The 25,842-nt window shown below is 48.5% G+C and overlaps 1 protein-coding gene across 1 annotated transcript in view; it reads right to left on the bottom strand.

Moving 5' to 3' along the window:
- Positions 1-25,842, bottom strand: part of LOC147633493 (DNA gyrase subunit A, chloroplastic/mitochondrial-like) — a 107,260-nt gene that overhangs the window by 68,351 nt on the left and 13,067 nt on the right. The window contains exons 2-7 of the mRNA XM_086806582.1: positions 13,858-13,927; positions 13,690-13,755; positions 13,502-13,603; positions 13,350-13,394; positions 12,902-13,000; positions 12,727-12,813 (exon numbers count right to left, since the gene is read on the bottom strand). Of these exons, the coding sequence (XP_086662708.1) occupies positions 12,727-12,813; positions 12,902-13,000; positions 13,350-13,394; positions 13,502-13,603; positions 13,690-13,755; positions 13,858-13,927 (469 nt within the window). The remainder of the gene's footprint in view (positions 1-12,726; positions 12,814-12,901; positions 13,001-13,349; positions 13,395-13,501; positions 13,604-13,689; positions 13,756-13,857; positions 13,928-25,842) is intronic.

The following is a 25,842-nucleotide window of genomic DNA, read 5'->3' as shown; positions in this document are numbered from 1 at the left end:
AACATATATGCAGCCCTATTAGGGAAAAAGCTGGCAAAGAAGAAGAAGCAAAAATGCATCATGCTGCAACTGGACCTAGAGAAAGCCTATGACAGAGTCCATTGGTCATTTCTTAGCAGAGTGCTTGCCAAGTTGGGTTTTGGACCCTTCATCTCAAACATTATTTATGTGCTCAGCTTTGGTGCTAAGTCAAGTCTTATGCTCAATGGCTTTGTGGTTGGCTCATTCAACCTTAAAAGATCGGTCAGATAGGGATGTCCACTTGCTTCATTGTTATTTGCTGTAATTTTTGATCCTTTGATTCTAGCTCTTGAGTTGGCAGGTGCTGAAATGTCAAATCCCCACCGGATCTCCTCGTGATCGTTCCTGGTACGAGACTCGAAACCTGCAAACAAATAAACAAACAACAAGGGGGTGCAGACCTGACTCACCTCCCAACCATGACAGCCGTGGGCAAGCCCACAGTCTTGGTTGTCCCCACTGAGCCACGAGCTGAGCTGACTAGGTTGACGTACCGACCAATCTCCTCCTCGCGACATCCCATACCACCACGACGTTGCCCTCGCGGGCCTCGAGATTGCTGCCGGCCTCGGCTGCGTAAAGCAGGTGCACGTCTGCACTAGATCCAGGCTCCAAGACCATAGAGCTCTCACAAACCCGCGAGACTCTCTATATCACAATAACTAACCTTGGCCACCCTTTTATAGGCTCTTGGCCGGTCATCGGGCGTCCACACTTGGGCGCCCGCCCGTCCATACTTGGGTGCCTGCCTGTTAGTCTATCCCTAACTCAGCTCGCCAATCAGCCTGCCAAGCTCCAAGCTTCCCCAAACCTCGAAGCTAGTCTTGCGTGCGTGTAGCACACGATAGATACACACTGTGCACATGACATACTCCCCTTCCTCTAAGAGCTCACTCCTGAGCTCACTAAAAAGCCAGGGTAATCTCTCTGAAGAGTAGTTAATGTCTCCCATGTAGCGTCGTCCTCAACACGATCCTTCCACTTGATCTTGTATTCCGTAATAAGCGTATTACGCAATCTTCTTTCACGAAATCCAAGAATCGTTTTAGGTTCGTGCGGAACAAATATCATGTCCTCGACATCTATAATTTCTTGAGGAGTAACTAACTGGTCTGTTCCACCCAGTTCTTCCTTAAGTCTACTGACATGAAATACAGGATGAACTTTCACATGAGAAGGCAAATCCAATTCATATGCAACTGAACCAATCCGTCGTGTAATACGAAATGGTCCACAGTATCTAGGGAATAATTTCGGAGATCGACCTGTCCGTAAAGTCTCGGAATCTTTCGGAACTCGCAAATATACCATCGTTCCTTCAGAGAACTCTCTGGGTGAACGATGTCTATTAGAATAAAACCTGTCTCGGTCTTGAGCACTTCTAATAGATTCCTTCGCAACTTGTAACATTTCCTGCATATCTTGCAAAAAATTACGTGTTGCATCATGCTAAAGTCATGAGAAATGTCAAATCCCCACGGATCCCCTCGTGATCGATCTTGGTACGAGACTCGAATCCTGCAAACAAACGAACAAACAAAAAAGCAAGGGGGTGCAAGCCTGACTCACCTCCCAACCATGACAGCCATGGGCAAGCCCACAGTCTTGGCTGTCCCCGCCGAGCCACAAGCTGAGCTAACTAGGTTGACGTACCGACCAATCTCCTCCTCGCGACATCCCATACCGCCACGAAGCTGCCCTCGCGGGCCTCAAGAGTGCTACAGGTGCACGTCTGCACTAGATCCAGGCTCCAAGACCATAGAGCTCTCACAAACTCGCGAGACTCTCTATATCCCAATAACTAACCTTGGCCATCCTTTTATAGGCTCTTGGCCGATCATCGGGCGCCCACACTTGGGCGCCCGCCCGTCCATACTTGGGTGCCCGCTCGTTAGTATTTCCCTAACTCAGCTCGTCAATCAACCTGCCTAGCTCCAAGCTTCCCCAAGCCTCGAAAAGAGTCTTTCGTGCGTGTAGCACACGGTAGATACACACTGTGCACATGACATACTCCCCTTCCTCTAAGAGCTCACTCCTAAGCTCACTAAAAAGCCAGGGTAATCTCTCTGAAGAGTAGTCAATGTCTCCCATGTAGCGTCCTCCTCAACACGATCCTTCCACTTGATCTTGTATTCCGTGATAAGCGTATTACGTAATCTTCTTTCACGAAATCCAAGAATCTTTTCGGATTCGTGCGGAACAAATGTCATGTCCTCGACATCTATAATTTCTTGAGGAGTAACTAACTGATCTGCTCCACCCAGTACTTCCTTAAGTCTACTGACATGCAATACAGGATGAACTTTCACATGAGAAGGCAAATCCAATTCATATGCAACTGAACCAATCCGTCGTGGAACACGAAATGGTCCACAGTATCTAGGGGATAATTTTGGAGATCTACCTGTCCGTAAAGTCTCGGAATCTTTCAGAACTCGCAAATACAGCATCGTTCCTTCAAAGAACTCTCTGGGTGAACGATGTCTATTAGAATAAAACCTGTCTTGGTCTTGAGCACTTCTAATAGATTCCTTCGCAACTTGTAACATTTCCTGCATATCTTGCAAAAAATTACGTACTGCATCATGCTAAAGTCCTGAGAATCCTACTGTAACAAGTGATCTAGGTTGAAAACCATACATAAGCATGAAACGACTAAACCATGTACTCGTATGCTTAGTACTGTTATATGCAAATTCTAACATAGGAAGATAATCCTCCCATGAACTCTGTCTTTTGGATACGTATGCTCGAAGCATATCCTCCAAAATCTGATTCACTCTTTCAGTCTGGCCATCAGATTGAGGATGATCAGAGGAACTCAAATTCAAAGTTGTTTCCAACTTCTCAAAAACAAGTTTCCAAAAATCACTCGTAAACTTAGAGTCCCTATCACTGACTATGTCCTGCGGTGACTCGTACAGTCTAAACAATTGCTCGATAAACTGCCGAGCTAATTGCGTAGCTGTAATAGTCTTCCGGGTTGGTAAAAATCTAGCCATTTTTGTCAAGCGATCTGCCACGAAATAGAATCGTGGCCTTGATGTGTTCTTGGCAATCCGATAATAAAATCACTCGTAAACTTAGAGTCCCTATCACTGACTATGTCCTGCGGTAACTCGTACAGTCTAAACAATTGCTCAATAAACTGCTGAGCTAATTGCGTAGCTGTAATAGTCTTCCGGGTTGGTAAAAATCTAGCCATTTTTGTCAAGCGATCTACCACCAAATAGAATCGTGGCCTTGATGTGTTCTTGGCAATCCGATAATAAAATCCATGGAAATACTTTCCCATTTATTACCTGGGGATTTGCAAAGGATGCAACAACCTAGCCTGTCTAAAGCGTTCAGCTTTATATCAAAATATCATCCAAGAACACCACCAATTTCCCCAAATGTTCACGAAAAAGATCGTTCATCATTTGCTGGAAAGTGGCTGGAGCATTGGTTAACCCAAAAGGTAATACGAGAAACTCGTAATGGCCATACCTAGTCCGAAAGGCGGTTCTTTTGACATGCCTTTCATGAATACGTATCTAGTAATAGCCAGTACATAAATCTATCTTCGTGAAATATTTCGCTCCTGCTAACCGATCAATCAGGTCATCTGATCTAGGGAGAGGATAACGGTTCTTAATGGTGAGCTTGTTCAATCTCTTGTAATCTATACACATTCTCAAGGTGTTGTCCTTCTTTCTCCTAAGCAACACAGGCGCACCCCAAAGTGATTTACTCAGACGGATCTGGCCCATCCTCAAATAATCTTCGAGATTTTCAGTCAATTCATCTTTCTCAGCTTGGCTCATCCTGTAAGGTGGAATACTGACAGGATGAGCACCAGGGATTAAGTCAATACGATGATCTACTGCCCGTTCAGGTGGTAAACCCGATGGCAGTTTCTTAGGAAATACGTCTTGAAACGAATCAAGTATCTTCTGTAATTCTTTGCTTTCAAACACACTTAATTCATTTACATCCAAGGAAGGGATGAGAAAGGAAGAAAGTGGAATCAATACACAATGGAAAGCGGTATACAAAGAAGAATCCATTATATTTCCAAAATCAATTGTATTTACAAGAGGTCCCTGAGAGGGATGAATACAATCACCTAAAGTACTATACTGGATGTCCTTATGCTGAAAAGAAAAAATATAACTAGACCAATCTATCTGGACTTGAAGAGTCTTAAACCACTCAATCCCTAATAACAAGTCTACATTTTCTAGGTGCATAACATAGCATTCCAGAGTATCTTTGTAGTCCTGAATCTGGATTGGAAGCATCTCCACCTTTCGTTCCCATACTTGCCTTCCCGCAGGTAGGCGTGCCTCGTAGGTATGATCGCTGGGTGTCGTATCAAGGCTCAATTTCTGCACAAGTTTGTAGTTAACAAAGTTGTGTGAGCTGCCAAGGTCTAGAAGAATGTGAATTTTATGGCCATTCACTTCTCCATAAACTCAGAGAAGATCACGCAAGCCAAATACTTTAGAGTTGAACAGACAATCAGAACATGTACTAGGGCGAGAAAGTACAGTAATTGGCGTACCTGTCAAAAACAACTGGTTAGCTGCCTTTGGCTTGGGTCCTGCGTTGGTCTTGGCACCCTTTTGCTTTGGGCACTCGGTACGCATGTGTCCTTTTTCTTCGCAGATAAAACAACGTCCTTCCTTCTTGAGCTTTAAAGCCCTAAGGAGTCGTTTCTTCTTCGCTGGTGTCGAACTTGAATTCTTCGAAGGTTGGTCCGAAGACTTTCCTTCAGTCGTGTTAGCCATAGGTGCAAAGAACTTTCTTTTATGCTTGTTCCCCTGCTCGATAACGGGTTTCGACTTGGAAGAGACCATTGCATTATCATAGATACGAGCTGAATGAATGGCTTCGTCCAATGTTTTGCATTTGTTATTTTTAACTTGTAAACGATATGAGTCTGGTAAACCAGCTACGAAGAAACCCAAAAGAGTAGTGGAATCTATCTTTGTAGCTTTCATCTGCAAGTCCCTAAACTTCTGGAGGTAGACCTCATAAGTGAGGTGCTGCGAGGTCATGGTCAAAGCTGAAAACCTAGCAACAACATCATAATCATCCTCTTTCTTGAGGAATTCTTTCTTGAAGACGTCTTCGAATTGTGCCCAAGTTGTCGGCTTAGGGTTGAGTTCCTTCCACCAAAGCAAAGCTTTGCCTGAGAGGAAACCTGCTGCTAACTGGATCTTTTTTCCATCATCATATAGATGAAACTAAAAGTGAACTTGCCACTTATGTAGCCAAGTGTCCACGATCTCCTTGGTACGCTGCTTTTGCTAGTCTCCGAACGATTCCGGAGTAATGTTGGGACCTAAAGCAGAGGCCAAGATATCCATACCCGATAGAGTAGAGAGGGTAGTGGTCAAAAAAGCGATGGAGTTCTGCAAAGCTTGCATCTGGGCTGTGATTTGTGCCTGACGTTCCGACGAAGAAGCTTCGAGAGCTACTTTGAACTCTTGGAAATCTGATTTTGACACAGAATCGTCAAAAAGATCGGCATCGGTATCTTCCGTAGCCGACAAGCCTTTGCGTTCAACAAGGGGCTCCAACTCCGATTCTTGGGTCGACATCGTGAAGAGGGTAAGTGGAGAGAAAATTCGATCTTTGCACAATAAAAGTGCGAGTGAACTTGAGAGCTTGAGAGCTTGAAAACTTGAGAGATGTGTGGCAAGAAGCCCACTTAAGGTGTTTATATAGCCTGTCCCAAAAGCTACTTGAGCGTATCTAACCTCGGGAATGCTATTATCAATAGTGCTGTTAGCATCGTAATCCTCTATCTCATCCTTGTCATCATTGGCGGTGGCCTCATTAGTCTTAAGTGAATTCCATATGTCCGAGTTGCTAAAGTAATTATCGGAGAGTTTTGGCAGAGCCTGTAGGAATTTCTTTCCAGATCTCCATACTTCCGTACCGTCACAATTTTACGAAAGGCAGGTTGTTCACCTTAGAGCGCTGCTTCGCCCGATTAAACTCTGTGCTTAAAGCCTTTATGCCTCCCTCTTTGCTTTAATCGATTTCTTACCGCTAATGCACGAAGCATGAACACTCCCAGAGTCTGGTGGTTCAGGCGGTAAGTTGCCTTGCAATCCCGCTACTTCCTACGAAAAAAAGTGTTATTTCTGAAAGCCCACGTCTAATTTTCTTTTTCTCGAACCGGTTCCTATCTCCCATTTATGGAAGGGCTCTACACTACGTGGGCCACGGCATTTTTTTTTTTTTGGGGGGGGGGGGGGGGGGGTTAGCGAGAAATATATATATATATATAAACACAAAAGCAAAAGCTCAAGTAGCTTTTGGGACAGGCTATATAAACCCCTTAAGTGGTGTATATATATATATATATATAAGTTTTGTTTTCTTAAAAAAAATAAAACACTTTTAAACCTTGGAGAGGGGCATTTAAACTTTTGTAAAAAAAAATTAAGCTAAAAAAAACGAAAGCAAGCCCAAAATGGCGAGTGCTTTCCTTGTTTTTTTTTTCTCTTCCCTCCTGGATTAACGCCGCCGACTTGCTGCTGTCGTAACCTGCGCTTCTGCCGGTGCTTTCGCACCAGCCTCGCGTAGGCCTGGCCACAAGGCGGCGTGGGCCGAGGCGCCTGCCAACCTGGCCTGGGTGCTGCGTAGGCTTGGCTGCCTGGCTGCGCAGGCCTAGGCACCTGGCTGCCTGGCTACGCAAGCCTAGGTGCTTGGCTACGCAGGCCTATGCGCTCGCCAGCAGGGCCGCCCACTTAGGCCTGGCCGCCTGCCAGCCTGGCCGCCTGCATAGGCACGGCTGCCCAACGTCTGCCCACCAGCATCGCCCGGTACGACCAGCACTGCAATGTTCGCTTCTCACGCTCTCTCTCTCTCTCTCTCTCTCTCTCTCTCTCTCTCTCTCTCTCGTTCAACCAAAACAAACGAAGATGCTTTTTTCTGTTTTCTCTCTGCTGAAACTGTTTATACAGTTCAAAGCCATCTTTCCTCTTCTTTGCAAAGCAAACAACCCTTCTTACACTACCATTTCCAACATCATGGGTTTCTTTGATGAAAAAAAACACATACTGAAAACAGCAGTATATACAGAAAAAACAGCCACCTTTTTGAACACATACCTTTCCTCCACCTCATCTTCTCTATCTACCGACTTGCTCGTTCACGAGGCATGCTCTCATACCACTGTCAAATTCCCACCGGATCTCCTCGTGATTGTTCATGGTACGAGACTCGAAACCTGCAAACAAACAAACAAACAAACAAACAACAAGGGGGTGCAGGCCTGACTCACCTCCCAACCATGACAGCCGTGGGCAAGCCCACAGTCTTGGCTGTCCCCACCGAGCCACGAGCTGAGCTAACTAGGTTGACGTACCGACCAATCTCCTCCTCGCGACCGCCACGAAGCTACCCTCGCGGGCCTCGAGATTGCTGCCGGCCTCGGCTGCGTAAAGCAGGTGCACGTCTGCACTAGATCCAGGCTCCAAGACCATAGAGCTCTCACAAACTCGCGAGACTCTCTATATCACAATAACTAACCTTGGCCACCCTTTTATAGGCTCTTGGCTGGTCATCGGGCGTCCACACTTGGGCACCCGCCCGTCCATACTTGGGTGCCCGCCCGTTAGTCTATCCCTAACTCAGCTCGCCAATCAGCCTGCCTAGCTCCAAGCTTCCCCAAACCTCGAAGCTAGTCTTGCGTGCATGTAGCGCACAATAGATACACACTGTGCACATGACATGAAAATCAAATAAAAGGTCTATAAGTGAATGATGAACAACAGATGGTGATTCAATGCTTTGTTGATGACTCACTTCTCTTCTTGGATGCATCCAATGAAAATGTCAGAAAGGCTTTGGCAATTGTACAAGTCTTTGCAGATGCATCTGGCTCCAAATGTAACATTCACAAGTCAAGGTTAATCAATTTAACCGAGGATGAATCCTTTGATGTAACCAGATGAGGATGAATCCTTTGATGTAACCAGATGGGGATGCCAAGTTGTGAACAAATGCCAGATCTTTAGACATTTGGGATGCCCCATGGGAGTGGATGTCTCAAGTAAAGACATAGCGGACTGGCTTATGGACAAATTCATAGCCAAATTTAGAGCTTGGGATAACGTGTATCTTCCCTTTCATTCAAGGGTAGTAATAGTAAACATGGTGTTGTTGGCATGGTTTCACTTCTTTACTCCTTGTATAGATTTTCCAGCTTGCCTCTGGAAGAGAGCTCTAAGCTATGCTAAAGCTTTTCTATGGAAGAATAAGCAGGGCAAGAGACCATGTTCCTTCCTCGCATGGCAAAAGGTGTGTAAACCCAAGAAGGATGGGGGAATTGGCATCCTAGACATTGAAACACATGCAATGGCGAGAATGCCAAAAATGTTGACTTCCTTTCTCCAGCAGAGTCAACCTTGGACTAGGATGCTTAAAGAGCTTTCTCTGTATATGACTGTGAGTTGGCAAGGCAAATGGAGGGGACTCTCTTGGATTGATAAGATTTTTTCCCATGCTCCACTTGTCTTTAAAAATATGCCCTTTGCTGAATTTCTGATTAAGAAATGGAAGAGGATCATTCCCCTCATTCAATGGCAAGGATCTCCCAGAATCACGGGAAATTCACTATGCATGTAAAATGTTTAGTGGTCCCCAGTTTTTTTCCCTCTGTTAGCCCTCATTGAGCCCAAAGTGAGCAAAAGTCTCAACAACAGAGGGATAAGCAGATTTGAGGATTTCTGGGATGGTCCTCTTCTAGGGTGGAGAGATGATAAACAACTATCTGTCATGTATGGTCTCTCAAGATTTGATAAGAATTATCTGCATGTAATTATCGGTAAGCTCAAGACGCTAACTATCAATACTTCTCAGCTCACGGAAAGAAGAGAAGAGAGATTTTAAACATTTCAATACAATATGGAAAGTAGCTTGGCCGGACAAATGCTAGGAGTCCAAATGCAGAAGAATTTGGGGATCCAAACTGCCAACACATGCTCAGACTTTTTTGTGGAGAATCATGGTTGGGGCTCTTCCGTTAGGCTATAAGCTGATGATCAGAAATATGGCCTCAGGGATATGCCCAAGATGCAAAGCAGCCATCGAGGATTTCAAGCATGCCTTTTGGGATTGCCCAGCATTAAGATCCTTTTGGACACAACTCTCTAAATGGGGGGGGGGGACATTTTTGGGCTGCAATGTACATGGTCCCACTGGGTTTTGGGTAAAAAGATTGGTCCAATAGAGGAGAGTAATAGCCTTTTTGGATTTGCAAGATTTACATGCATGTGGGAGATTTGGTCTACGAGGAACACTCTGGTCTTTGTTAATGATGGCATGCAAAGTGTAGATCCTAAGAAAGTTATCTATTTAGTGAAAGCTAACATTGCTAGTTTGGTGAGTGTAAACAGATGGGAGTCAAGATACAATGAAACTACTCACTAAGAGGATATTGAATTGAGCAGTTTCTGTGGGTAGTTCTTCTCTTGATTGTTTGAGAAGACTAACCCACAGTTTATATGTACTCTTTTCATATTATTAATATAAATACATCTTCACTATAAAAAAAATTTATGTTATATGATGCTATGAGCCTTTGTCATGTGCATGCACATGGACATGCCTAATCCAATAGTGTTTAGGCACGAGCAGGGCACAAGAGGATCCCAAAAGCCATCCTATGGGTGCAGGACCAGGTCGGTAGGGTAAGAGCAATGCCACAAGACTAGTCGGCAGCATGACATTTATTTGTCCTCTTTGCTAGCTGATAGTAGGTCGGCCAGTTTGGGGGTTCTTAAGAGCCTATAAGGCTTATGCATGATTCATTCTTAGCATCTCGGTCCCATATCGAGGCACGTCATAGATATGATTTAGAAGGTCATTAGGCACCCTTTGGGCAAGCCAAAGGCCATGGAATTTGTTCAAACATATTCACCTTCTTGTACCATATGAATACTGAAGACACAACCATCTCTCTCTTCTCTCTATCTATTTTGTGTTTTGCATCGGGATGTTCCTATCTCAATGTTTAGGGCTGAAAGAAGACACAGAGCTTCCATGCATGTAACAGCCTTCTACGTCGTGAATTGAATATTCATGACACTAGGTAGAAGCTTGCTTGCATATCATGGCTTGATATGGTTCACCCATACACCATGATTCTCACCAAGAGTGGTGATGCGTAGGTATACTTGAGAGCGATCCCTCTGAAGGAGTGGAGAGATGATGCCTAGATCCATTGTCTCCATTGTTTGACCCAAGCAGCTTATGGGTGACCAATTGTATGGAGGCCTAGACCCAAAAGGCTAAGGGCGTGGATGGCTTGTGGTGGATTGGCTAATACCAATAGTGGAGGTAACAGGGGACCTTATACCTAGACAATTTACAAGTGGCTAGATTATGGCCTGGACAAAAACTTGACATAGTGGAAATGGTGGTATCTTTCATCTTTGATTATATACGAGTTGAAGTGGTCTAGCACTAGGTTGATCTGAAGGTTTGACCATGGCATCCAGAGGGAGGTTTGGTTGCATCAAGGTCCAATTTTAGGGGGAAACTAGCCATTCAAACCTTATAAACTTTTGTACCTAACAGAGATTTCCACCTTACACTTGTGTACCTATGGTTAGACTGGGATAGGACTTGAGTAAATGCTATGGATGGATGTTTGGATCTAAGGATTTGCTTACAAAAGCTTGTTCTCCTTATGCATTCGCGAGGACTCGAATTAAATTAAGTTGCGAAGAATGTTACATACCAACCTGCCTAGGGCTAGGGGGGAAACACGTGGACTAACCCAAGATTAGGATTAGGGTTAACGCTTAGCCAAGAGCGTGAGAACCCAAAGGGTTTACACGTAGGATAAGGGCGCTAGCAAGAGGAGGTCTAGATTGGCCATGGGATTGGAAATAATAGCCATGGGCTAATAACAATAACTAGGAGCTAATAATGACTAAAAGCTCATAAATAAAGCAAAAAAGATTTATAAAGAAAAGCATACCACTTATAGCAAGGTTATTACTATATAAGGGACCTAGGGTCACTTATTAGACACACAAGATCAAGTAGCCACGTGGTAGCCCGGGGTTACCAAGGAGTGTGCAGGATCTCTCGGTCATGGAGCTGTCAACGGCAGGTGATTCGGCTTGGTGGTATGGGATGCTAGGTTGGGATAATCCGTGAGTGGCAGGCTCGTGGCAATCTGACCTCAGACTCGGGGGTGGTTCGAGGTACCGAAGCTACCGTTGGGTGGTGAGTCGCTAGCCACAATGTATCGCGATCACACACTGAGTCCGACATCGGGTCTATGGAAAACTTGGTAGGGTTTCTCAGGTGTATGTCCTCTATCTTGATCCACAATGGTTATAGGTCAAATAATCCATGCACACAGTCTAGTGAGAACTTCACAGCTACTTATGATTTGCATTTGGAAAGCAATCACAAACAAGTGCTTACTGCCTTCTTTATGGATTGCTTTGGGAGTGCGAGATAACTCCAAAGTCGGTACTTCTAGGCCAGAATTTGAAAGTAACATGGATGAATGTTCGTTTTCCGCAAACAAGTTGCTTCAGGTGGAAATCCTCTTCTATGAGCGATGAGCTCAAAGGTAGGATGGAAGATATTAGTCTAGCTTCATGAGGGTTTTGGAGCTCTTTTCAGTTGCAAGCTTTCTCCCTACATGTCGTGGGATCCCCACGAGAGACTTCCATTGGAACATATTCTGTTTGAGGACACATCTTGGTGGAAGAGAGGAGATAAACACAAGGAGATCTTTACCGAAAAAGCTGCATTTAATGAAAATAAGGGCCTCACGGTTACTAGGCCAGATCACCATAAAAGAGGGGTTTCCAGCCTAAGCAGATAATACAGGTTGCTTAGACCTGCCTTCCACAATAATGGTTTTCCATGCTTCTTAAGCAAGAAACCAAAAGACTTTTCAAATACATCAGGAACACTTAGAGCTTACCAGGGACCTCTACTCCTTCCCTGAAGCAAGTTTTATGACAAGATCATAGATAATAAGTCCAATAATCCACAAGCCTTCTACTTGACCCTGCAGCAACAAGCTATGCATGACAAGATCACCTCAAATGCCATCTGCCATGTATTCTGATGATCAATTGCTCAACAGCATCCCCCACACAAACATAAGCCACTCATCATGGAAAGGGAAGGAATATAATCATGTTCTTCTCTATGCCCTGTTATGAGTGGTGAGGGAGTTTCCTTGCTGAATTTTCCACAAAGAGAACTGACCCCTAAGTAGATCCCTAACCATGTCTTTTTGGGACCTCTATATTCATATGCTTCCCCAATATAAGCTTGTAAGCACTTTAGTAAACCCAGCAACCTCATGCAATTACCATGTCTAGCTCTTAATCACATCAAGGTATCCCCTTACTTCAAATACATCTTCGATCCCTTTCTCCTTAACTACATCATTTACTGACGAAGCTTGAAATGGTGTTTATAAGACAATCCAGACTGACGTATTTAGCAGATCTGAAACCATTGGTAACACAGGATGAGACTGGACAATTCGAGATTCCATGTTTTATGACCAATATCTTTTTAATGGATGACGTATGTTTTTCTATCCATCACAAGACTAATGGGAGCAATTCAAAAATAAAACATAACGATCATATATCAGTCTTATTTTGACATGACATAAAAATTCAAAGGATGATGCATCAACAAAGAAGGTTGCAGACTCACTGAGGCGTTGGGGTTGCGAATAAGAGCACATAATGCATCCACTACTTCACCCAAGTTATGAGGTGGTACATTCGTCGCCATGCCAACCTGCCAATTAGTATTTGAGACCTAAGAACACATGCACATAAATCATGTGATTTAATACTATAAGATGTCCATAGAAGAAGTAACTTACAGCAATCCCAGAGACACCATTGAGAAGAAGATTGGGTAGCCGAGCAGGCAAAACTGATGGTTCTTTCTGAGAACCATCAAAGTTGGAAACAAAGTCCACCTAAGGCATTGGTGGCAGCTAGTCAGAAAACTAAAAAATGAAGGTGGCTGCATAGCAGACACTAGTGCATATGCCCACTGCAAGTTCTTAGACATTCATTTTCTTCCTCCATGCACACACATCGAGGTAACTTCAAGATGAAAATAGATTCCATTTACAGCACACACAAGCATTAGTGCAAATGCCATCTGCAAGCTCTTTTATTTTCTTCCTCCATGCAAACAGAGTGAGGTGCCTCCAAAACGAAAACAGCTCTCATTGACAAACTAAGTAGCAGAAACTGACACTATTTGAAACTAGAGTTCATCAACTGCATTTGAAAGAAATTAGACCGTTTATGATTTCTCACCGTATCTAACTCAAGGTCTGCCAGGAACATAGCCTCAGACAGTGCCTGCCAAAAGATACGTATAAATATCCCTTCTGAATCTTATAGTTTCGATATCTCTTGAAGCCAAAGCAACGTATGATACAAAAAAAAAAAGGGAATGTGGAGCTTACTTCAAGCCTGCATTCTGTGTACCGCATAGCAGCTGGCGGGTCTGCGTCCATTGACCCAAAGTTCCCATGTCCACTTATAAGAGGAGATCGCAGAGAAAAGCCCTATCAGAGGGCACAGTGTATCAGAGAAAAACATCACAAAGAACTTCCAGGAATCTATTACGCGTGTGGATTTAAAATGGCGTTACCTGAGCCATACGGACCAATGCATCGTATACAGCAGTGTCACCATGAGGATGAAATTTACCAAGAACCTGTAACACCAACAAAATGTTGTACATATTCAGAACATGATTTCTGCCATATGCTTCTGCAAGAAGTAAGGTAAGAGAAAAGGATCATATTAGCAGTCCCACCTCACCAACAACACGGGCCGACTTCTTGAAAGGCTTCTTTGAAGAAAGGCCTAATTCATGCATGGCAAAACTGCCATAAGAAAGGCAATATCTAGAAAATTAGGGACCCAGTCGACACAAATGCTTTGTAATATTACCAAACAAACATGTACATCAGACTAGGCAACATTGAGAAGGAAAAGATCTTCTAATAGACATCAATTTCAGTACTAAAATTCTACAATAAATTGTGGTTTAGCCAAATAAAGGAGCATAATTATGTGACTATAACAAAACCTGAAAAAACTTCAGCCTTTGGTGAGAGAAAGTGTAATTTTTCGAATTCACGAGAGCTTCACACAAAAGTTCACCGCATGAACTTTATCACATAAAACATAATTTATATAATTTATGTCCTTGCGCCTAAAGTCAGCAACCAAGTTCAACAGCAATGGGCTGACTCAGGATGATGACTGTTGTGGAGCCAATAACTGAAAGCCTATACAAATACATTTACATTTATTCTCAACTATATGTACAGCTGTAAATGCCGACCCCTCTTAACCACATCACTTTCAAACCACCAAGCACGTCAGCTCTGCAAATGCTGTCAAACTCCTAACCCCATTCTGGTCAACCACTTTCAAACCATCAAGCATGGCACATAGCTCTCACAACAAGGTGTAAGATGCTTCAGAAAAGCAACCATTCAGAAACTACCAGTAGGAAGCTAGCTTGATGACATACAAACTGCTTATTTCTATCAAGATTCAAAATGCATGAAAACACAACACTAGCATCATTCCAAAATAATTGTGGGTGTTTCTATATATAGTTCTGAAAGATTATATGACTTTTGCATGCATGTGTATACAGTTACCTATTTGTATGGGGAAAAACAAGCTGGCTGTAACCGCATTGTGGTCTAAAACTTCTACCATTAGAGCAATTAAACAATTAAATTAAGAGCCACACACCAAATCCACAATAACATCAAACTACACTGGGACGGCGGGCCAAAATGGGCTTACCTCCCCTTTAAATATTATTATTATCCAAGGGAAACGATCTTGTACAAGTATTGAGGGTTAGACGCTTCCACAAGGAGCAGTTGAATTATCCAAATACAAATTTCCAACTGTTTGGAAGCACAATGAGCATCAAAATACTCAATACTCTGATTCTGCTTCCTTTCTTGGAACTAACATATGAGATCCCTTCCTGCTGTGAATACTGATTTTCCCCGCAGCCACATACTCAACCAAAAACACACGTGGAGCAGAAGATACAATAGGTCCAGTTGTAAATACCACTGATCTAACCAGCACATTTGGAGATTCAACAAGTACTTAAAATGATGCAGCAGACACCAATCCTTACAACAGATGCAGCAGGTACAGAAGCACAACCAGCAGGTACACTTTGTGCGGCTGCAAGTACAAGGTGCAGCTAGTATTGGTGTACTATTAGCAGGTACAGATTACCGACCGGGTCCAGCAGGTTAGGCCATTTGGCTAATCCAAGCCCAAAATATAGGAAACATGTCCAGCTGATGACAAACAGGCACCCAAACAAGACATATGGTGCTTGTATACAATGTATTGGATAATCCCCCGTTCACGATAGTTTGTACACATTGATCCTAGCATCCATGTAGGCCAATAATTATGGAGCTGATCTCACAACCGATGACATCTGAAATACCCCCGGACGGGATTGCGCATAACCTTGTCACACACGTAAACTATTAATACTAATAAACAAAATGAAATGGCACAACACCAAACAAGACAGCAATGCTGAAATTTAGATGACACAAACAAAGGTCCGACCTCCCTTGTAATATGATTGTAAGGATTCCTCAGGATACAAGCTTCATGGTCATCACATGCCAAATTTCTAATGGCATCCATGCAATGAAAACAATTTGCAAACATGTTTCACTCCCCAATCCCCAATGACTTGCCACAAGCAACTATGCTCCACTAGCATCCATACACAAACATGTGTGTGCCAAGCCAAGATATACGAAACCTCAATGGTCAATCACACAAATGTAGAGTAGGTTAAAAGAACTCATAGAAGCTCTTACCAATGAATTTGATATAGTTTTCATGCTCCAATGAACTTTAGGTCAAAAAGTGTCGACAATAGAAATGCTCAAAACCATTTTCAGAAGGTAGAATTTCATAGGAGAGAAGCAACCGAAGGGATATACACGGGGGCTGGACACCAGTGTGGTAATCATGTGCCGGCTGTACCAAAGGTTGGAGAAGCAAGAAAGCATGTCAAAAAGCATGCGTATGGACTGGTCTTGCTGAATTTTTCTTCCTCTACCTCCTCTTCTAAAATGCACCAATTTGAGAGAGAGAGAGAGAGAGAGAGAGAGAGAGAGAGAGAGAGCGAAAGAGCACTTTCCATACAAGGAGAGGGTGGCCATGGAACCACCTCACCTAAGGCCACACCTCTCCCATAAGTGGAGATGGTGCCCATTATGTTGTCCACACCATTTTAATAAAAAGGGTGTCTAATTTATGAGAGCGTGGCCGGCAGCCATCTAATAAATGCCTGGCCAGCTCGTTGATAACCTGTGTGGTCACACTTTAATAAAGAGTGAATTTGCAAAACAGAAAAATAAACCATTACTCTTGTATGAATAAACAAAGAGTCTAGAGTCATACTCACCACCATACCTACCACCTGTCTACAACCCACAAACAAGGTCAAAATATAGATTCACTCTTGGATGCCGTAATACAGCGGCCATTCCTCGGTAGATATTACGTCCTCATGCCAACCGGAATACCATACTCTAAATATGAGCGAGGATTAGAGTCCCCAGTCTACCAGATCCTAGATCCTTTTTTTTTTTCCCGGAAAAAAGATCCTTCTATTAGTTAATGAGAAAATGCCATAAGGCTACAAAGCTCACCTCGCAAGGAGGGATAAAAACACAGTGAACTCCTGAGCTCCACCCCCGTGGCTGGCCGCTCTCTGGGGGGGGGCTACCAAATAGTACATGTGGGAGGTGAGAAAAGCCAAACTGGAGGCCTGTAGTGCCAAGTGACATCCTCGCCCCTCGCGGTGAGGAAAGGGCCAGGCTGCCAAGTGCGGAGGAAAGCCTTGCGGCGCCCTCTCATGCGGTCCGAGTCGCCCTGGAGTTTCCCCCAGTGTCCTCTCAAGGTATGAATGATGTCCACCCAGAGGGCCTGTATGACCTCCGCGTGGAGTCGCCTGGCGGTCAATGGCCTCCCTGCATCGGGCTCTCCAAATGTGCCAAGCCGTCATGCTGCTGATCAACTCCCATCTGTGCCCGACCCCCTCCTGAGGGGCTGCCGAAGAGAAATCTGGCATCGGCACCACCACCATCACCCTGTCAGAGACCTCGATGGTCGCACTGCCAGGGACGTCCTCATATCCAAGGGCCGGGCCGCTGTCCGTGGCCCGAGCCACCGCACCCCACGTCACCAGCATCTCACCTGGTGAGCCTGCAAAAACCATCCTGAGAGCGCGCTGCCAGACCTGCTGTGCCTGTGGGCAATCCCATAAGCAGTGCCGCTGCGACTCCTGTGCATGGCCGCACCGAGGGCAGGACCCTGGGTGACTGCCGAAAGCTAGCCAAGCCCCCACAGCCAGTCCTCTATGCGCTGTGAGCCAGAGAAACAGCGTCACCTTCTAGGGCCGGAAGCTGGCCCAAAGGCGCTGCCAGAAGTCCCTAAGAAAGGCAGGGGAGAGCCCCTGTCGTCGCCGCCAATGCTCGGCCGCCACCGGGGTGCTCGCTATCCTGTGTCTCTGAATCCGCCGCCCCAGCCTCGCTGTGTACTGAAAAAAGGGAATGCCTGGGCTGGTAGGGGCCAAGTAGGGATCTCGCCAAAACCACTCACCTGGATCCCACTGAAGGCGAATAAGAGGCCTGCTGTCCCAAGCCCATAATCTCCAAGAACAGTCCTCCCCTATCGAGGCCGGTGAGGGGTCTACATGCCACTGTCTCTGATGAAAGCCGACCACCCGCACCCTCTGAAGAATACATCCCTGGAACCCATCCAAATCTAGTCGTGTCCTCTGAAGCTGGCCACCCTCTCCCACCTCGAAAGTGAGTGGGGCGACTCTCTCCGCTGTGCCGCAGACCGCTAGAAGGATCTCATGCCGAGTAAAGACACCCATCCACTCTGGAGGTGGAGGGTCCTGTACTGGGGTCCGCCACTCCCGGGGTATGGCCGCCTCAATGTCCTGTCTCATCAACTCTCTGCCCCTCATCCCACTGAGTCTCCTCTCCTGAGCCTCTAGAGGCAGCTGCTGAAAACCTATCCAGTCGTCTAGGGACTGGGCTGGGCCAGAGCTCAGCGGGCCCCACGACACGTGAGACCGCGATCCAACCATATGGCCACTGGGGAGACGAATCAAGGGGTTCCAGATCAAAGGCTGCCTCAGGCGCTCCTCATCGGTGCCCAGGGGAGTCTGGAAGAGTGACGGCCTCAGATGCGACCAGGCCCTCAGAAGGCTAGCTGCAAAACGCTCCTCGAAGCCAAGGCCCACTCCTCTGGATCGCTGCTCTGTAAAGATCCACATGATGCTGGGGGTCCAGGGGCCGCTAAGAGAAGGGGTGCGGCTGAGCATCCTGGAAACAAGAAACTCCTTCCACGGCTCAGCGCCTGACAGGAGGCCACGAACTACCAGCTTGCCAAGCAATGCTCGGCTTTGGCAAATAGGATCAACAATGCCCAGGCCGCCTCTCTCCCTCGGCTGAGTGATCACCGCCCATGCCACCTTGGCCCTGGCGGGCCGCCCGTCGCCACCGGACCAAAGAAAGTTCCTGATGAGCCTCTGCACCTGGCCAATGCACGCCCGAGAGAAGGCCTAGCAAGAAGTGATGTACCACATAGTTGCAAGCAGAACCTGATTGGCCACAACTACTCGGTCAGCCAGAGATAAACGAGCGGTACTCCAATACAGAAGCTTCTTCCGAATGCTCAGAAGAAGGGGGGCTATCTGCTGCTCCGGAGATATGTCAATCCCCACATAGCATCCCAAATAACGCACTGTAGTGCCGGGGGGCAGCCACTGAAAACCGTCAACTGGCCTCCAAGTCGGGGGGGGCATAGAGCTGACCCACAACCCACACGACTTGTGCCAGTTGATCAAAGCGCCCGAAGCTCTGCAAAACCTGTCCATGGCTAAGGCGAAGCGGCGGAGGTTCTCCTCACCCCCCTGAAGATAGACAGCAGTGTCATCCGCAAACTCCGAGTCTAGGAGCTCCTCCGAGGTGCGGATGGGAAGCTGGAGGCCCCGCAAACCTGTATCCTGTGCCGTCAAAAAAGTGCTCATGGCCTCCGCCACAAAAAGAAAAAGAAAGGGCGCAAAGGGGCACCCCTGCCGCACCGAGCGCGAGAGCTGGAACCTCTCTCCGCGCACGCCCTGTATCAGCACCTGGCTATGAGCCGATGTGTAGAGTGCAGAGACCCCACGGATCCACTGAGGGGGGAAGCCCATCCTCTCCATAGTGCCTTCCAAGAAGGCCCAGTCCACCCGATCATATGCCTTCTCGAAGTCGAGAAGGAGCACTGCCAGATCCTCCTGTCGAAATCTAGCCAGAGCAGTAGCCTCCCAGAAAGAGAAAATGTTATCCAAAATGCTCTTATCCTGGATGAAGCCTGTCTGCGTGGAGTGGATGATGTCCGGAAGGTGAGGCTGAAGCCGCCTGCTGATCGCCTTAGCTAGGACCTTGTAGGCCGTGCCTAGCAAGGTGATCGGTCGCCACTGTCTAATCTCCAGTCTGTCTCCTCCCTCTTTGGGGATCAAGTGGATCAACCCCTCTGCCATGCTGTCCGGCATGACTCCTGACTCCATAATCTCCTGGAATGCCACTCTGAAGCCCCTATGTAAGAGGCCCCAGTACCTCTGGAAGAAAGCCACCAAAAGACCGTCCTCTCCAGGGCATTTGCCCCGAGGTAATGCCTGAAGAGCCTCCTCCAGTTCCGTATCCGAGAAGGGGGAGAGAAGGGAGTGCTGCAAATGGGCCGGCACAACCGGTCTCGTGAAGCTCCAGACTGCCTCCCGAGCCTCTCTCACCCTGTCATCTGCTGGCTCAGCAGAGAGAGGATCCCTGTAAAAATCTGTGGCTATAGCCCGAACCCTGGGGGGATCCACCACAACCTGGCCATCAGCCTGCCGAAGACGCCTGAGACCCTCTCGTCTGAAGCGAGGCCCTGTCGCCTCAAAGAAATCTCGAGTCACTCTGTCTCCAGCCTGTGTCCAAAAAGACGCCCGAGCATGGAATCGGAACTCCACCCTCCTCTCCTCAATGGATCTGATCTCAGTGCGAGCTGACTCCATCTGCTCTGAGATCCAAGGGCTCGTAGGATCCCTCTCCTGGAGTCTCTGGAGGGACGCTAGACTCCTCCGTAGGCTCCTCTCCTGCTCTCTGAAGGCCTCCAGCCGGTCCAAGGCAGCCTGTCTGAGCATCTGGCTGATCTCCTGCAAGCCACTGGCAAGATCGCTGGCTGCCGATCCTCTCCTGAACTGCAGCTCCTGCCAGACCTGCTCAACTCTGATCGCAATCTCGGGCTCCTCTATGAGACAATTTGGAATCCGGACGCTCTGGCCCTGCTCTCCTCTCGTGGGGTCCTCGATCTGGAGAAGCACTGGATAGTGGTCTGAAAACGAGGAGCCTGCAAGTATGCCCACTGTGCCACCTCTATCACAGGCCCACTCATCAATGTAGAACCTGTCGATGCGGGATAGGTTAACTCCTGTGGCCCGTCTATCCGAGCGCGAGAAAGATAGACTCCCCTGCAACCTGCCAAACTCCGGGAGAGTCCACGGATCCTGGCCTCTCACCTGTAGCACTAGTTCCTCCCAGGCAGCGAGCTCCGGCCCATGAATGGTCTCTTGGCTGCCCCCCATCCTGTCCTCTGCATCCTCCAGCATGTTGCAATCCCCTCCGAGGCACCAGTGGTCTGCCAAGGGGAGGGACTGCCTAATGGTGCTCCAGAACTCGGCTCTCCCGGTCGCCCCATTAGGGGCGTAGAAGTTGAGGAAGCCAATGCGGTCTTCCCCAACCCGAAGGATGATCCACTGCGCACGACCCTGGACCAGAATGCCAGAGTCCACAACCTCGGATAGAAGCTGCTCGCTGACTGAGATGCATACTCCACCCTGGTTCCCCTGGGAGCCATATGCCGGTGACCAAAAAGTGTGACTCCTGCCTGGCAAGATCTTCCGGCAGGTGCGGGTACGCCCGGCAGAAAGGTGGTGCTCCTGGATGAAAAGGATATCTATGGGTCCTCCAACGAGAGCCCTCTGGATCTCCTGACGAAGTCTGCCCCGACCAATGTAGCAGCGATGTCCACCGAGACCCTGGATGTTCCATGAGAGGATCCTCATGGATGAGCTATGGCAAGTGAAGCAGCCTCCACTGGCTCACCCCTCTCAGCCGGCCCGGATGATCTGCCCTCCACTCTGTGAGTCTTGGGCGCCGGCTTGGAGGGAGAATAATCACTGTCTGTCCGGGTGCGGAGTCTCTCCAAAAAGAGGGTGACCTGTCTCTGTGTCCAGCCCCACTCCGCCTTCGCCCTGTCCAGGGCATAGGCGTGAGACCAATCCTCTGCATATATGTATCTAAAGGTAGGCTGCACCCTCGGGGCGGCATGGAGGAGAATCAGAAGCACCGCCTCAACTGAGGTGTGGACCGGATCCGCCCGCCAGTCTCCTATACCAAACAAGCTCATGCGGGCTGAGTGTAATCGGGTCTGCAATAGGTCCGTGAGCCCCAAGTCACTGAAGTGGTGGGAAAACTCCAGTATCTGATCACGCAAAACTTCCTCTACAGAGTTGCAATCCCAAGCTGTGTCTGGGGCAACACTGAGAGGAAAGGAGAAAGCCACCATGCTGCTCACCACAGAGGGAGAACGAGAGGGATGGCACACCACGCAAACTCGCAAGGGCGCGACCAGTGTCTCGAAAGGGCCAGCATCCAGCTGGAGGCACCTGAAAAAACCGTAATCCACTGGTAGGCCCATCACTCGCGGGGGCGGAGAGAACTCTGTGGCGGGCGAAGCAAGGATCGCCATCTCCACCGGCCCGGAGTGGCGGTGGAACAGCCGCTGGACTGAGCTCTGGCCTACCCAGCTGCGCTGCCCCGGGGCAGTGGGTGGTCTGGCGAAGTATCCTGGAGAGGCCGAGGGAGGGATGGGGGCTCGCGGCGAGGAGGGGGGAGAGCGAGGAGAGGATGGAGAGGCATCTGCCAGAGGATAGGTGTCAGGGGGGGCCGCCGGGGGAGGAGGGAGGGGGGGGCTGGGGGGGGGAGAGGGGAGGGTGGAAGGAGTGCTCTCCGGGTGGGGGGAAGGGGAGCCGGGGGGCGAAGAGTGCGGCCCGGGATCCTCAGGAATCTGCTCCAAGGAGGGGGCGGGGCCCCCCGCGGGGGGAGGCGGGAGCGGGGTCTCCACGTGGGAGGCTCCACCAGCGGCCTCAACGGGCACTGAGTCTGAATCCTCGTCCATCGGGGTGGGACCTGCTGGCCGCCTAACCCTGACAGGAGCATAAGTGCGGGTAGGTGCCTGTACGCCACCCGGAGTCGCCTGTCCGCCAGCCTGTGCTGCCTGCTGCTGGCGTCTGCGACGGTCCCTGCGGGCCGGGCGTTTCCGCCGGCGAACCTCCTGCCATCCGCCAGCCTCCTGGGACTGCGCGGCATCCTCCGCCGGGGCCTACTCGTCAGATGATGGCGCCTGCTGTGGCGAGCCAGGGATGTCCGGTCTCTGAAGTGGATGGCCACCCCTCGGGACTCCTGCAGGGGGTCCAGAGGCGGCATAGCGTGAAGGATGAGTCCCCTTGCCGGGACAGGCGCGTGCGAGATGGCCCATCTCCCGACATGTGTAACACTGGCCGGGGAGGCCCGAATACTCCACGCGCTGTATCATATGACCTCCAGAAAGACAAGGGAGAAGGATCGTCTTCATGAGGGACTCCGGTGACGGAACCACAACCCGAATGGCCGGGAGTCCTGCTGCCCGAGCAATCACTGAAGCCGCTGTCTGAGGCGTCTCCACCACCTGCCCGAACGCCTTGCCAATGGATGACAAGAGGGGCAAGTACTCCCTACGGAGTCCAGGAAAGCAGTTAGTGACGGGGAAACCTGTCGCGCCTGCTAGCGGGTCAGAAGCGGGGTCGAAACCATGAGTCCATCGCGCCAGGAACGCCCGGGATGAGCGGAGGGCAATGGGGCTCCGAGCCAGCACCATCTGAGCTGCCTGTGGGGACTCGAAATCCACCTGGTAGTAGCCACGTCCCAAAAAATCTACGCTGACGATCTTGGCGGGCACGCCAACAAGGCTGCCTTGCAGAAGGTCGCGAAGCTCTCTCCGCATCGGACGGCTACCCACTATCTTGCAGACCAAGGAGGAGGCCTCAAGAGCGGAAACTGTGGAAACAAACAACTGAAGATCTTCAGCTGTGAACTCCAGACGGAGACCGGAATCGGCAGGGTTAGTCGGAGCGGCTTCCATGGAGTCCTCCAAAGGGAAAAAGCCAGAAACCGGGGTCACCAACGGGAGGGACACAACCCTGCGAGGAAAAAAGGAGGCGGAGGGCTACAGGATAGCGGGAGCGGGGCGGGGGGGGGGGGGGGAGAGAAGAGAGGCGGAAGGGAGGAGAGAGACGGCGGAGGGGCGAGAGGAGGGGGAGAAGGAAGGGAGGAGAGAGAAGGCGGAGGGGGGAGACGGAAGGGAGGAGAGAGAAGGCGGAGGGGGAAGAGGAGGCGGGGGAGAGGAGGCGGGGGAGAGGAGAGAGGCGGGGGAGAAGGAGGCGAAGGGGGTTAGAGAAGCGGAGGAAAAGATGACGGGGGAAGGAAGCAAGCGGCGGGGGGAATGGCTGGGCCGGCAGCGTGGAAGGTGGCGAAGGAAGAGAAGGCGGGGGGAAAGAAGGCGGAAACGAGGAGGGAGGCGGGGGAGTGAAGGCGGAGGAGGACGTGAGGCAGAAGGCGGGGGAGAGAAGGCGCAATGCAGGCGGACTGGCGGGGGGGAGAGGGGGGCGCGATGGCGAGAAGCAGCGGGGGGGGGAGAAGCGGAGCTCGCAGGCGATTCACAGCAGTTGATGCTAATTGTGTGGATCACCACCAGATCCTAGATCCTATCTACTAGCCCTTGGTGTAGACATAAGCCCCCTATCATGAGTTGCCAATCCACATGACCCTTGGTGTAGACTTAAGTCTCCTACCATGAGGTGTCACGTCCACACAATAGAGCCCACCGTCCATAGGTCAAAAGCGTAAAGAATGTCCAAATAGTAGGTTCTGAGGCTTTGACTGGCCAACGGTCGAAAGGCCGCAACAACAACAACAACAACAAGGGCAAGGGAAGTCTTCACAGTCGAAGTCTTCTAAGAAGAAGACTGACTCAGGTCGTGATGCTTTGAAGGTCAAGCGGACCTATAACCATTGTGGCTAGAAGGGTCATTATTGGACTCAGTAGAGCACCGAGAAAGGTGCAAATTCCTCAATTGCAGCCGCGAAAACTCCAGCTTTTGTGCACTTGGAGATTATGGACACTGCAGCTTCATCTTCTTCGAGCAAGGAGACAATTGGTCTCACCATTGGGGATACTCGCGAGTGGATTTTGGACAGTGGTGCTTCTAGCAAATGACTCCTTCCCAAGAGTTGTTACAAGACCTTCGGACGCAAACAGTGATAAAGTTGCACAATGCGGAAGCAAAACATAGGAGAGGGGAAGCAAAACATAGGAGAAAGAGGGAGACATCAAACAATGAACATCATGTTATGTAGCAAGGGGGTTTTACAATGGCAATATCAGCTATTAGCAAATGGTGTAGAACATGTGTGTGTGAATAGGTTAGATAATTAACAAGTGAATATGGGAGGACTCCTTATATAGTGATGCTGGGAAGTTGGCCGGCTGTCCCTAGGAGCTGGCCGAAAGCCCACGACCTACTAAATAGGAGATAAATGGATAAAACCTCATGAATAGGCATTCCCCAAATGCACAATTTCTAACACCCCCTTTGCAGCTCATAGTGTGCAAAGTCTGAAGAAGATGAGCTGATGAAGATGCAAACATGGACAGTCCAGTATTGCGCACTACCGGATACACCTCGAAAAGAGCACCCGCTAAACTGTTTCCTCGAAACAAAAATGCCACCACAAACAACAAGGAACTTTGCTTGGCTCCGAATTCCCACACAAGTGTGCAATGAACTCCAAGAATAAAATGATGAGCTGCTAGACACACCACGCCCATAATCCCCAACAATGGACTGTGAACACATCACGCCCCAAAAACCTCGAACAATGAACTTAGAACACATCCAGTCCATAATCTCTGCTACACCAAGCAATAGACGTGGAACACATCCAATCCATAACTCCAAAATGAACTTGGCTTGCCAGATAGTTTTAATGCTTGGAACTCCGACTCACAGATACCATGCACCAGAAATGGAGCTACTAACAGTCCCCTCTCCTTCCCACAAGCCTCCTTTGGCTGGAAGCACATGGGGGAGAACTATCTATATAACTATAGAAGCTCACCATCTAGGTCCTTCCTGGCTTTTGTAGCCTTGGGGACACTAGAAGTATCAGAGCCATCATCCTGTATATGATCATTGCCCTCTTTGAAAACTTGGTCCTAGCCTGGGGACTGTACCTTTGATCTTGCAATCTTTAGCCAAATGAACCTGCTTTCCGCCTGAAGAGTAGCAAGGACATTGTCCTGTCTGTTGCACTGTAGCGAGTGCCTGATCCTGTCCACTAGGAGGGAACCTTACCTACTCTTGAGAAACAAGGATAGATGCCTCCTCCAAGAGAGAATCCATATCCACGGCAATAGCAAAGCTCTGCAAGCAAGCCTTTGTGCCACTGATGATCTGAACACTCCACAACCAATCTCCAACACTACTCCAACGGAACGAGGTACAAGGAACAAACAGCCCCCTCTCAAAACTGAGAGAAAGGGGCTGGACAGTAGCAAACAGTCCACCAAAACTTGCCGGAAAACACAC

This window comes from Cibotium barometz, chromosome 12, assembly GCF_041138505.1.
Source record: "Cibotium barometz isolate CiBa-2024 chromosome 12, ASM4113850v1, whole genome shotgun sequence".
In the NCBI taxonomy this organism is placed as follows: domain Eukaryota; kingdom Viridiplantae; phylum Streptophyta; class Polypodiopsida; order Cyatheales; family Cibotiaceae; genus Cibotium; species Cibotium barometz.
Note: the sequence above shows the minus strand (reverse complement) of the source record. Positions and strands in the feature narration are given on the sequence as shown.